We start from the raw sequence: 14031 nt of genomic DNA on the forward strand, positions 1-14031 counted from the left end.
CGTTTTCGACTCAATGTAGCTGATCGTCATAGCAAGGGCGCCGTGATGTAAACGTGACACACACACAGACAATGGAGGATATCGAAGCTAGCTATGAAAATGGTGCCTTATTAGCTAATGTACGGTAGCCGCAATGCCAACGGTGATAATGGGAAATCGCAGTCACATAAGCGAACAAAATTTGCTATATTTTTGTGAGACTAAACTCTTTGTTCTTGGTGGTAAATTGTGTTGCTGTTGGTTTTGTTTCATCAATAAATGTGGCAGAATACACTGTGAATGTATCTTTTTTTGTTTATTGCACTTTGTTCTCGCTGCAAACAAATAATGAATGCTAATGTTTAGTAGTCGCGAGGCTATTTAAAGATCGCGGGTTTGTGTTTTGTTGCAGGACTCCCCCCGTGTAGCGCAATGATAACGTAATAATAGTGACGATTCTCATTTCTGACGATTCTCATCGGTGGTCTGTACGTCACTTTTTGGTATTGCTTCTACTCGCTTGGAACCTCAACAGAGCAGGTACTAAAAAAAGTATCCGGTACAGAAATATTCAGAGTCGAGTCGAGTAGGTACCATGCAGTGGAAAAGCGCCATATGTGTTGTCTGTCTGGAAGGGTGGGGACGTTGACAGGGGCTCCCAGCTGGAGTCATCTCCAAAGAGGGCCTGTATTTGTTTTTCAGTGTTCTAATCTGTTGCCACGGTTTCACAGTATGTACAATTTTGTCAGTGGACATAGAATAGCTTAACTGTGTCCCAGCTAACGTTGTCTCCTTACTACTGGAACAGTAAGCAGATGCCATCTTCAGCCATCTGCCGTGATAAGAGGAGACCAGTAGCAGCTGTCTGGTTGAACTGAGGTCATTATCATACTGTAGCTCTCAAACCATATATGTTGATGATGTACTGTACAAGAACCCAACTGTCATATAGTCACACGTGTCCTGTACAATATCTAATGGATCTCTTTGGTCCTCGATCACAATGTAGCACCGCCCCTGCTGACGCATCACCATCGTCTCCAGCCATATTTGACAAGAGAGACGAAAGCAGAGGAGGACGTAGTATCAGTCAGGTTCAGCACAGTGTCAGGTTCAGCACAGTGTCAGGTTCAGCACAGTGTCAGGTTCAGCACAGGCCCTGGTCATAGTTCTTCACGAGGCGCTTGACGTGGAACAGCCTGAGTCTCAGCACTTTGCTCTCCTCCTTCTTGGCTTCATAGTCTGGCGTCTGCGGCAGAGAGAGAAAGACATGTACAGTGTCTCTGTTGAGTTTGTCGATACATACAAATATCTGGGCTTTTGGCTGGACAGAAATCGAAACTTTAAACATCATATTAAAGCCCTAACTAAGAAACAAAAACGTACTCTTGGCTTCCTTTACAGACTTAAAGGTTGTTTTTCAACTTCTTCTCGTAAAAGGTTGGTCTCTGGCTTATTCCTGTCTCAGCTTGACTACGGTGACACCGTCTATAGATTTGCCTGTCCCACTGTTTTGGCCAAACTTGACCCACTCTACCATGCTGCGCTGAGATATATATCAAACGCACCCTATAGGACTCATCATTGCACACTGTATAGCCTAACTGGATGGTCCTTACTTATATGCAGCACTGGTTTATTTTATTGTATAAAGCGCATTTTAGGCAAACTATCACTGTATATATGTGCCAGATTTTTACCAGTTTGTGACTCTGTCAACCTCAGATCCAGTGCCTGGATACGGTTCCAGGTACATTTACATTACATTTACATTTAGTCATTTAGCTGACGCTTTTATCCAAAGCGACTTACAAGTTCTGTACGACAAGCCATCAGGCTGCACAACCTGCTGTGCGGACTGAGGCTGGAAAAGGGAGTCTTTTTTATTTTGGTCCTTGGTCTTGGAATGACCTTCAGTTAAGCCTCAAACTGATGGCACTTGTTCCTTTAGCCAGTTTTAAACAGACGTTATCTGAGGTCCTTACCACCAGCTGCTCATGTCGTAATAAGTAACGTTACGTACATTGGTTTTTTATTGTGCCAAATGTGCACAATGTAGTGATTGCTTTTTGTTGTGTTGTTCTCTGTGTTTTATATGTTTTTGTTGAGTTTACCATTGTGTAAACGTTGCTGCTTTCTTGGCCAGGTGAGCGTTGTAAATGAGATTTTGTCTCAATGCTTTTTTATCTGGTTAAATAAGGGTTAAAAAATTATATCAAACCAAAGTGACTGTAATAGTAGAAAGTAAATAAGAACCCAACTCCAACCACCGAAGAGCTCACAAGACTAGCACTATTTTTAATCATAAATGCATTAAACATACATTATATGACATATGCATTTTGATGTTATTTTATAATAACTTGGGGTAATGGTGGTTTTCAAACCTCACTATACCATTCCTAAGTTTCTACTCACCTTCTTCAGGTCCTTCAGTCTGTTATACTCATCAGCTACACCCTGAGAGAAAGAAAACAACTCATATATTTTTTTTTCTTTTTTTTATTGATCTTTTCCCCCCTCCATTTTCCTCCGATTTTCTCCCATCCCAATGTTAGTCGTTATGCCAATTCCCAATCCCCTTCCTGGTCGCTGTGCACTTACCCCCCACAGTCGGTCTGGGAGAGTGGAGGCTATCACGTGCTTCCTCCGACACACGTCCAGCCAATCAACCGCTTCTTTTCACCTGGCAGCGTGGATTCTCATTGAGAGGGAGTAGCGTGTGGAAGGATCACACTATCCCATTCAAGTCCTATCCACGCTTAGCAGGCGCCCCGACCGAACTGTAGGAGTCGCTGTTTACAACGACCCGGACCCACCCCGCCAGCTTCTCCCACCCTCTAATACTGCCAATTGTATTAGTGTGAACGGCCAGCCAAGCTGGTGAGAACCCCGGAGCTGTGAGCTGGACTCGAACAGGCGAATCTAGCCGCTCCGGGGTTTGGTGACGAACGCAATCTCTGTTATGCCACCTGACCGCCCTGAAAACAACTCATATTATTCAATTGCACTGAATTGATCTATTAAGCCAGCTCAGTGCATTCACAGATGATTTAAAGGGGCACTTCACCAAAAAACAATGCTGATTTATTTTGCACATAATCTCCAAAACCTCACACTGCCCGTTAAAGCCGTGAATCGTACTCCATTATGCCGACATGCCGTTCTGTGTGAAAGGAACAACGCTGTAATTAACATTCAATGTCCCCGATGACGTCACTGCTGGCCATATTCAAACGCATTTACTCTCAATAACTGTCAAACTAAAAGAATGTGTGCAAAACTGTTTTGGGATGTGTGTGAGATGATATGCAAAATAAATCAGCATCGTTTTTTGGTGAAGTTCTCCTTTAAAGCTAGGGTGGACAATGTTATTTGGAACCATTTTGATAATATTTGGTGATTAGCTGATAGACCCAGACAGCTTATAATAAATCAAATGCTCTGAGAAAAATACCCTGTCTCTGTGATTGTCCCAGGCCTGTAATCAACCACTTCCTGTAATCAGGAAAAGTACCCACAGAAATAGTTTTATTTTTTAAATGTTGAGCTTGCTCTATTTCTATGCACAGTAAGTTCATCGTTGCTCATTTCAAGTTGCCTACCCCAGATTTAGATGTATAATCTGTGATGCCTTCAAACCGTGACCTCTAGGCAAAAGAGCTGTTTGCCATTGCACCGTATATATCCTGAGTTCTCAGTTTTTATTGTGACCTCAAAATCTAAATTGAATTGGAAACCGTGTGTATTGTTACACCCCTACTGGGAGGGGTCTCTCTCTTTTGGGGACCCGAACACCATGGGCCCCTGATGCAGTTCTGCCCCCTGCGTGTCCTGTATTTACATTTCTGCTTTTTTTGCTTTTCTTCGTTTATTTATGGAAAATCACGATGCCACTGGGCGTCACACTGAGGCACAAAGCTGGTAGACATCATACAGGCTCATCATTATTACCTTATGTAATCAAAGGGCAGTCTGTCATCACATTTTCCACTCCCCAGGCTGCCACTCCTCTGCCCTTGTTGTACTGTCTCTCTGTTCCTGTCTCTCTCTCTCTTTGTTAATATCTCTCTCTTCCACATGTCTCTCTCTCTCTCTCACTCGGTCTCCTTCCCTCTTGGTATCTCGTCTCCTCCTCCACCTCTCTTCCATAACTCTCCTCCCACATCCCCCTCTTCTCCTCTCACTATATTTGTTGTGTCAACATTCATCTAACTTTGCCCCGCCCACTTTCGCTCATATTTCCCAGTTGCTGGAATGTGTGGCCGCTGGTGTGGATATTCTGTCGGAAATTAACGTCAGACTTTAGGCTCATATCATATATAAATATATTAGTTAATTAGGAACATTGATTAAGTTAAAAGTCATTGATAAATAGGATTACAGTACAATCAGTATCATAAACATTTGAGAACACTATGGTTTCCTTTTACATGGAGAGGCTTTTAGGCCAAGGTTACAGGGGACCCCTTATCTCCAGCAAGGTGGCTGGTCAGTGCGGGGTGGGCGCCTGTGCATTTTTCCTGTTATATAACTATGCATCCTGGTCTGAGCTGGATGATATGGGAAAGGACACAGGTGTCTCACACTTGATTGGTCAGCCAGCGAAGACACCCTAGGTCGGACAGTATATCAGACCATCTAGAATAGAGGGAAGAAAAGAGCTCCTTGGCCACTCTGCTATACTGCATTGCTGTCAACAAGCTTGTCGTGATCCATGGACCACCCGATAATTCATGTAATTATGCTTTCTGATTATTCAATAAATACCATACATGATGTTGCAACTATTATTATAAATAATATACATTTTCTTCAGACTCATAAAGTAAAATATAATACACACACATAGTTAATTGGTGATAACGTTTTGTCTTATTTGTTTTATTTTTCTTTATTGACAATGAAAGTGCAATGCTTGTTCGCCAACAAAACTAATGCAGTTTGTCTTTCAGCACCACGCAAGAGTGGACAGCTCCTGCCAACGTGTTCCAAAACACTGCAGCTGAGCTGAATTGTTTTTGATTGCTATTAGAACCAGCTGTGTAATATAGGTGGCGTGCTCTTCGAGCACACAGCATGAAATGAAATGGAAATGAAATGTAATAGGACTTTGAACTGAACTGAACTGAACTGAACTGAAAGAATGCAAAGAGACTTTGAATTGAACTGAACTGAACTGAAAGAAAAAGAACTGAACTGAATTAGAATTTGTAACTAATAGAAAATAAAGGACCTTAAGATTTGATTCAAAGAAAAGCAACAATTGGACATTCCTGATTTCATTCTTTGTAACAAAAGCTGGTGCCGAAACCAGGGAGGAACAAAGAAAAGAAGTGCTTTGAAGACAAAGAAGGATCAAGGGAATGTACAGAAATGCCTACAGCAGCGATGTCCAAGACACAACTAAAGAAACTACTTCTGAAAAGAGGTGTGGTAAGGACTGCGATAACAAAATTACTCAATGTGATAGATGAGAAGACAAGAGTGTCATTAGAAGATGTGGACGTGGATTATGAAGAAATGCTGGACATGCTTGTGAAAAAGAAATTGCATTGAAAGCCTTGAACACAGAAATTGAAGACGGAATTGAGGAAGAGGATTTTGAAGATGAACTTCAGGGTGTACAACGATATGAAGAGGATATATGTGTGCGTAAAACCAAATTGAAAAAGGCTATGAGAAGAAAAGAAGATGACCGTTCATCAGTGTGCTCCAACAAGGGATATGGTTTTGCAGTCAAACTCCCGAGACTGATCATTGATAAATTTAACGGAGAAATTAGCCTATGGCAAACGTTCTGGAGCCAGTACGACATGGCAGTTCATAGAAACCCAGACCTCAGCAAGGCTGACAAGTTTAATTATCTAAAGTCCTATCTCATGGGAAGGGCTGCAAACGCAATCACGGGTCTCGCATTAACCAATGAAAATTATGATGCTGCGATTAAAATGTTGGAAAACAGATTTGGCCGAAAAGATCTTTTAATCAATGCCCATATGAATAAGTTATTGAACTTGACCCCGGTTAAACGTGCAAACGACACAGTCGCCCTACGAAAACTATATGATGAGATCGAAATACAAGTCAGAAGTCTGTCAGCGCTTCAAGTCGTCTCTGAAATGTATGGTAGCTTACTCTGCCCTATCCTAATGAAAAAGAGAGGAAGACGACATGTTGGAAGTAGATGGCCTAATGAAATTCCTGAAAAGAGAAGTTGAAAGCCGAGAAAGAACGGCAACCTTGATTGATCTGAACCCACAAATTGACAAACAAAATTATAAGCAAAGACATAGGCCTACCGCAGCCTATAGAGCGTCTACCGCTGCATTATATACGGGAGCGCCACAGAACTGCATATTTTGCAACAAAGCCAACCATATATCCAAATACTGCACGGAAAATACAGTCGAACAAAGAAGAGAATTCCTTAAAAGACAAGGACGTTGTTTTGTGTGTTTGGGGACAGGACATATGGCCAGAACTTGTAAAATGCAAGTTTCATGCGAGAAGTGTGGCCGGCGACACCACAAAGTAGTATGCGCTCAACCCCATGATATGCGCCCTTATGAACCAAGACAGCGCGTAGCGCAACAACCCACAAACCTACAAACTGATACTACCGTCGGATATAATTCGGGCAATAATAGCAATGTTTTACTCCAAACAGCAACAGTGTGGTTGGTTGGCCAAAACGCAACCAGGAGTAAATTGACCAGATGCCTGTTGGACGGTGGGAGTCAACGTAGCTTTATAAGGACAGAATTGTCACGCAAACTAAATCTACAATTACACACGTTTGGCAGCCTACAACCAAAACGAGTGCATTGCAATAAAGTACGGGCAAAATTATCCGATGTAAGAAATGGCCAAACAATCGAAATTGAATTACTGGAATCACCACAAGTGTGCACGTCACTAATGAGTGTACCCGGAGAGCCATTACGCACGGAGATGGAAGAAAAAGGAATGCTGTTGGCCGACGTAAAGGTCCACGGAATGGAAAATCAAGACGTGGAAATATTAATCGGATCCGACTACTATTGGAAAGTGGTCTCTGGGAAGATTGAAAGACTACAAGATGGACTAGTGGCAGCCGAGAGCAGCTTCGGATGGCTCATTCAAGGAACGGTAACTACAATGCACGTCAGCACTATAACCAACGTCGGAGTGATGCATGTCAATGTAGATAATAAAACACTGTCTGACCAGTTACGTTTATTTTGGGAGCTAGAATCCCTGGGAATCAACCCTGAACTAGAAACTAAGTTGAGCGCCAATGATGAAATTGCTCTGAAACAATTCAAAGAAACCATTACGCACAACGGAGAACGTTATGAAGTGCAACTACCATGGCGCACAGATAATTTGAAACTGTCATCCAACTACGGAATTGCAGAGAACAGGTTTCAACGTCTGATGAGAAGATTCAAACATGATGGGAAACTCTTCACAAGATACAATGAGGTGATCAAAGACTACTTGGAGAAGAAAATCATTGAACCAGTCGAAACCAATATCACCGGTAACCCATTGTACTACATGCCACATCATGCTATTGTGAAGGAGGAACGCGCAACGACGAAAGTCAGGGTTGTATTCGATGCATCATCGCATGATGAAAATAGTGACTCACTTAATGACTGTCTATTAACTGGGCCCAATTTGAACCCTGATTTATTGAATGTACTACTGAAATTCAGACAACACAAAATTGCTTTCATGTCGGACATTGAAAAGGCCTTCCTACAGATCTCAATAAACCCGACAGATCGAGACGCACTGAGGTTCCTGTGGACAGACAAGACACCTCATACAGAGAATGAAAACGAATATAATGAATGCATAATGAGGATGACAAGGGTTCCATTTGGCGCGACTGCCAGCCCATTCCTGCTGTCAGCAACGATCAGACATCATCTGGAGGGATTGGAGTCAACATACCCCTCTACGGTAAAAGCATTAAGAGAAACTCTTTATGTGGATGATTTCATAAATGGAGCGGATACAGTAGAAGATGCATACAAGTTGTATAATGAATCCAAAATAATCATGGACAAGGCCGCAATGAAGATGTGTAAATGGAAAACTAATTCACCTGAACTACAGAACAAATTACAGGAAACGAAATCGGACTAGAATGCCCCAGTCAAGGTTCTGGGAATGACGTGGAGAACGACATCGGACGATTTCATGTTTGATCTGACAAGTATTCTACGAGAATCAAAGAATACAAAATGCACAAAGAGGACAGTCCTGCAAACAGCCGCCAGGTTATTCGACCCTATCGGGTTCCTGTCACCATTCACGGTGAGGGCCAAACGACTATTCCAGGAAACATGGGAACGAGGCCTAGAGTGGGATGAGGACTTGCCCCCCGATTTAAAGTCAAAATGGAAAGAATGGTATGGAGAGTTACAAACTGTCAAGAATATGGTAATTCCCAGACCCTACGACACTGGAACCACGAGTTCAATCACAGAGCGACAACTACACGTATTCTGCGATGCCAGTGAAACCGCGTACTGCGCCGTAGGCTATTTACGCACGGTTGGGAATGACGAAAGCACCTGCACGTTAATATGTGCCAAAACAAAGGTAGCCCCTTTGAAGAAGGTGACGCTACCAAGACTGGAGTTATTAGCAGCTCTAATAGGAGCGAGACTTTGTAAATATATATCGGACACCAGAGACACACCGATAAAAGCTTACCTTTGGACAGACTCAACAATCGCACTTCACTGGATAAAGGGCTCCGCCAACCAGTGGAAACCATTCATTGCAAACAGGATAGTTGAAATCCAAAAGCTTTCCGAGCCAGAAGATTGGCGACACTGTCCTGGTAAAGATAATCCAGCCGATCTAGGCACACGAGGAATATCCGCGGAAAACCTAAAGACTCAGAGCTTATGGTGGAATGGACCACAATGGCTAAGAGACGCGGACCCCCGTCAAATAGAAAAGGAAACCCCCGGGCATAGCCTACAAGAGCCCATTGAGGAGACTGTCAAACAGTACCATGTTGTGACCGAAACGAAAACATACCTAACAGAACCTGCAATTATTCCGCTTGAAAATTACAGTAGGCTAACTACAGTTCTCAGAATTACTGCATGGGTAAACCGATTTGTGCATAACTCGCGCAATAAAAGTAAATGCCAAGGGCCACTGACGGCAGTGGAAATGAACACAGCAGAGTTATACTGGATTGCTGAAACGCAAAAGAGAGCCTTCCCACAAGAAATGAAGGAATTGCAAAAGGGAACGGATATTCACAAGCACTCGAAAATTAAAGATCTAAACCCATTCTTGGATAATGGAGTAATGCGAGTTGGAGGTAGATTGCAAAAATCAAGCCTCAGATATGGACAAAAGCATCCGTTTATTCTACCCACGCATGACTTATTTACAGAACTGGAAATAAAACATGCGCATGAAGAGGTAATGCATAATGGACTTCAGAACACCTTAACACAGCTACGTGAACGTTTCTGGATCCTAAGAGGACGACAAGCAACTAAACGGATTCTAAACAGATGTCTCATTTGCAAAAGGTTTACAACCAAGGCCAGTCAAGAAATAACAGCACCTTTACCTACGGACAGGACAAATGAAGCTGCACCATTTGAAGTGACTGGAGTTGACTTTGCAGGGCCGTTGTACGTCAGACCTAACCACAAAAAGGCCTACATTGCTTTATTCACGTGCGCAGTAACCAGAGCTGTTCACTTAGAATTAGTGTCAGACTTGACGACACCTAACTTTCTTTTGGCCTTCAGAAGGTTTATTGCAAGAAGAGGCATTTGCTCAACAATTTATTCAGACAATGCACAGACATTTAAAAGGGCATCACAGGACTTGAACGAAATATGGAAATCAATGAAATCCAACCAAGTGAAGGACTTCTTTGCAGAAAAACGGATAAACTGGAAGTTTATTGTGGAAAGAGCTGCATGGTGGGGTGGTATATGGGAGCGTATGGTGCGTTCAGTCAAGACCAGCCTCAAAAGAATTGTGGGAAAAGCATTTCTGAGCTTCGAGGAACTGCAGACCTTTCTGACTGAAGTGGAGGCAGTGATCAATTCAAGACCACTCACTTATGTGGACCACGAAAGCGAGGTGGCACCTCTAACCCCAGCTCACTTCCTGGTAGGAAACCGACTGACGACACTACCACCACAGACTGTAAAAGAGTCAAACATACAACAAGGAACTCGAAAGGACATGAACAAGAGATGGCGATACAGAGAACGTCTCGTCAATGGATACTGGAATCGGTGGAGAAGTGAATACCTGATGGAATTGAGATCTGCTCACGCATCCTCCACAAAGAAAACAACACCACTGAAGGAAGGTGATGTGGTACTGGTAAACGAACACATGTTGCCAAGACAACTCTGGAAAATGGGCAGGATACATGAAGTATTCCCAGGTCGTGATGGCAAAACTAGAAGTTGCTCAATACAGTTACCAGGAAGAAAAATGATCAGACGGCCAATACAGTTATTGTATAACCTTGAGATTAATTGATGAACAGTGTTCATCGGGCCGGAGTTTGTTGCAACTATTATTATAAATAATATACATTTTCTTTCAGACTCATAAAGTAAAATATAATACACACACATAGTTAATTGGTGATAACGTTTTGTCTTATTTGTTTTATTTTTCTTTATTGACAATGAAAGTGCAATGCTTGTTCGCCAACAAAACTAATGCAGTTTGTCTTTCAGCACCACGCAAGAGTGGACAGCTCCTGCCAACGTGTTCCAAAACACTGCAGCTGAGCTGAATTGTTTTTGATTGCTATTAGAACCAGCTGTGTAATATAGGTGGCGTGCTCTTCGAGCACACAGCATGAAATGAAATGGAAATGAAATGTAATAGGACTTTGAACTGAACTGAACTGAACTGAAAGAATGCAAAGAGACTTTGAATTGAACTGAACTGAACTGAAAGAAAAAGAACTGAACTGAATTAGAATTTGTAACTAATAGAAAATAAAGGACCTTAAGATTTGATTCAAAGAAAAGCAACGATTGGACATTCCTGATTTCATTCTTTGTAACACATGATGTTTGAACTCATTGTCCTGTGTCTAATATTCGATATCCTTTTGTCCTGATTCGAGGAACAACCAAATCTTCCCACAATTCCCAAACCCATGTTCGAGCCAATCAGCAATACTGACTAACTCACGTGACTAAGTTGCCCCGGACCTGTGCGAGCTTCTGCGCTAAAATAATACGACAGGGCTCTATGGAGAAACCATGACACTCCCCTGACTAAACGGCTGGATGACATTTAGCCAAATCAGCATGGCTGTGAGTGTGAGTCTTTCACCTTTTACATAATCTAGCTTTGGCATGGATTGATTGTTTAGATCGCTAGCATGGCTAACAAATGCAAATATATTGTAGTCTGCCCCGTTGTTCTGACCAGGATTGCGTTCCTTTCTGCCCCGGTGATGCGTGCGCACACTAAGTCTGATGTATACAGCGAACAGGTCTATATGGACAACACTGCTTAGCTAGCTCGTTCTCCTTGTACCAAAGATAAATGTCAAGAAAAGTTACTAAAATGGCTTCCTGACTAATGACTAATATGAGCCTCTCTAGATACTGTGTCACACGTGCCTGTGGAGTGGAATAACACAAGTGACAAACTTGCAGTATTTTATAGTCTCTACCCTGATATTTGATAGTCTCTACATGATATTTGATAGTCTACCTGGTATTTGATAGTCTCTACCTGGTATTTGATATTGTCTATACATTTGATAGTATATAGTATTTGATAGTCCACCTGGTATTCGAAAGAGACTCTATCTGGTATTTGACAAAGTCTCTACCTGGTATTTCATAGAGTCTTCCTCCAGGGAGTCCAGTTCTCTGCTCAGTTTGTGCAGCTGGTCGCTGATGTCGTCCATGTCAGAGCAGAGGCTCTTGTAATGGATCAGGTCCGAGCTGAATTCCTCTTTATACCGACGCCGCTGTTCTTCTGAAGTGATGGCCGGGTACATCCTGGGGTAAGAAACAAATGTTGTGATTTATTCATTCAATTACATTTTCATACTGTACAAAGCCCTGGGTAACTGCAGTCTAGAACCATTTCTACACCAGTAATGAAAGGGAAAGGGAAGTCTTTATTTGCCAAGTACATTTACACATACGATGAATGTACTCTCTGCATTTAACCCATCCTAACTATTTTAGGAGCAGTAAGCAGCCTCAGCGCAGCACCCTGGGGACTACCTCCAGTTGGAATGTCAGTGCCTTGGTCAAGGGCAATGGCAGGATTATGTACTTAGCATGTGTGTATTTTATGGGGACGGTAATGGGTACAGTAATGATATTAACTCACTAAGGGCTTGTGTCCAGGGGGAGGGGGGTTTGTCTGGCAGAAAAGTGCTGGAAGGGCGCTGGGATGAAGGGGAAGAAAACGCTAAGCAGGGGTTTTGTACCGTAGCTAGAACAGTTTGAAATGTCACCTTCGTTTTAACCACCATGGGGCTGGAACCTAGTTTAACCACATGTGAGAAATCTGATAAATCAAATCATTGATGAAGGCCCACCTGTAGAGGTGATCCTAGTTTAAAGGGGAGATGTTGAATAGCGATATAAACATAGTCATAGCATCAAATGAGTATTTAGATAAACCACAGAAAAAAATCACATTATAAAAATAAGCCGTTTAAGAAAAAACTATTTGTTATGTCCCTTCGTGTAGCATTTAACCAGTGCACCGCCATTTTGTTCACGTTAAATGCTGACGTCACAGAGATGGTTTCGCCCGGAGCCTCCCACCTCAGAGAATTGCACGCTGTAGCAATATTATTAGGCTCCTCAAATATCGTTGTTCATAAAAAAACATTTATGTAATATTTTACAGCATTGAGCAACCCCAACAGGGGGATGCTGCATTATGTATGATAATGCTCTGTCATCTTTGAGATAGCGAGACCTGCAGTTGGCAACGTGTGAGGCCACGACATTTGAGCAAATTAATAATACTGCAGAATAATAATACGTGTGTAACAAAACCATTCATTGTGTTCAAGGACGGCGGGGAGTGTAACTGCAACTGCAAGGTTGTTTTGGCTTTTATTATTCCATTGTAACCGAGGCTACTCGGAGCGGCACTGCAGATTTACCCTACTCTTGGAATGCATTGCCAGATCGTCATAGGGGCGCTGTCTCGATAATGCAGTGTTATTAACAGCGTGTAGCCGACGCATGAACCGGTTGGGATTCGAATAGACGCGGCCTGGAAGCGTCAACGCGGAACTGGAAATCCGTTGGTAAAAAAAATAGACTCAGCCTGGAAGTTTTGGGACGCTGAATTCGCAGTAAAGGAATATATATCTGCGGTCTCCCTGGCGTGAACAAGCCAGCAGAACTATCCGAGCCCCCGGGAGGGTGGTCGTCTGGTCGAAGACCTTTTGCATGTCGGCGATCATGTATGCGGGGAACGAATTGCAGAGGGAGGGCGCAACAGTTGGGGTAAGCTGGGCTGTGATGTTACATGTTTGTCTCGCACGCGCCGCAGAGCTGAGCGTGAGAGCGCGGTCTCTAGTGAACGAGAGTGTTGGTTTACCAGAGTGGTAAACCTATGACGTTATTATTATATCACTTATCTCAGCACCCCCTCATAACACGTTTCAGACCCTGTTGAACGCTCTGACTCAATAGTACCCATCTGCAGAACGTCAGCCTCAGCACTCTCAGGCCCCACGCTAAATGTGATTTGACCAAAGCAGAGTATACACACAGACAGTGGAGCTGTTTGCAGATAGCGAGCATTTTGACTTGTTGTGTGGTGGCGATGTCTCGCAGACAATACAACTACAAGTATAATTATATAATATATATATTTTATAAAAGAAAATAATAATTATATAAAATAAAATAAAAATTTAATCAAAAACGATCAATATCTCAGCACCCCCACTTCCCGTGGACTTCCCGCGGCCCTGATTGTGTTTGATGTAAGCAAACTGATGCCAGACTCAGCATTCATGCATTCGGCTGAATATCGAGATGAAGCACAGCC

At 42.6% G+C, this 14031-nt stretch overlaps 1 protein-coding gene across 1 annotated transcript in view; it reads right to left on the reverse strand.

Annotated features, from left to right (window-relative positions):
- Window positions 1-1126: 1126 nt before the first annotated feature.
- The window catches only part of LOC311239452 (occludin-like), a gene marked incomplete at both ends in the record, with an annotated part of 83183 nt that continues 70278 nt past the window's right edge, over window positions 1127-14031 (reverse strand). Inside the window, 3 exons of the mRNA XM_084327760.1 lie at window positions 1127-1228; window positions 2398-2439; window positions 11831-12002. Of these exons, the coding sequence (XP_084183886.1) occupies window positions 1127-1228; window positions 2398-2439; window positions 11831-12002 (316 nt within the window). The remainder of the gene's footprint in view (window positions 1229-2397; window positions 2440-11830; window positions 12003-14031) is intronic.

Source organism: Notolepis coatsorum (genome assembly GCF_963971535.1).
Source record: "Notolepis coatsorum genome assembly, chromosome: 13".
In the NCBI taxonomy this organism is placed as follows: domain Eukaryota; kingdom Metazoa; phylum Chordata; class Actinopteri; order Aulopiformes; family Paralepididae; genus Notolepis; species Notolepis coatsorum.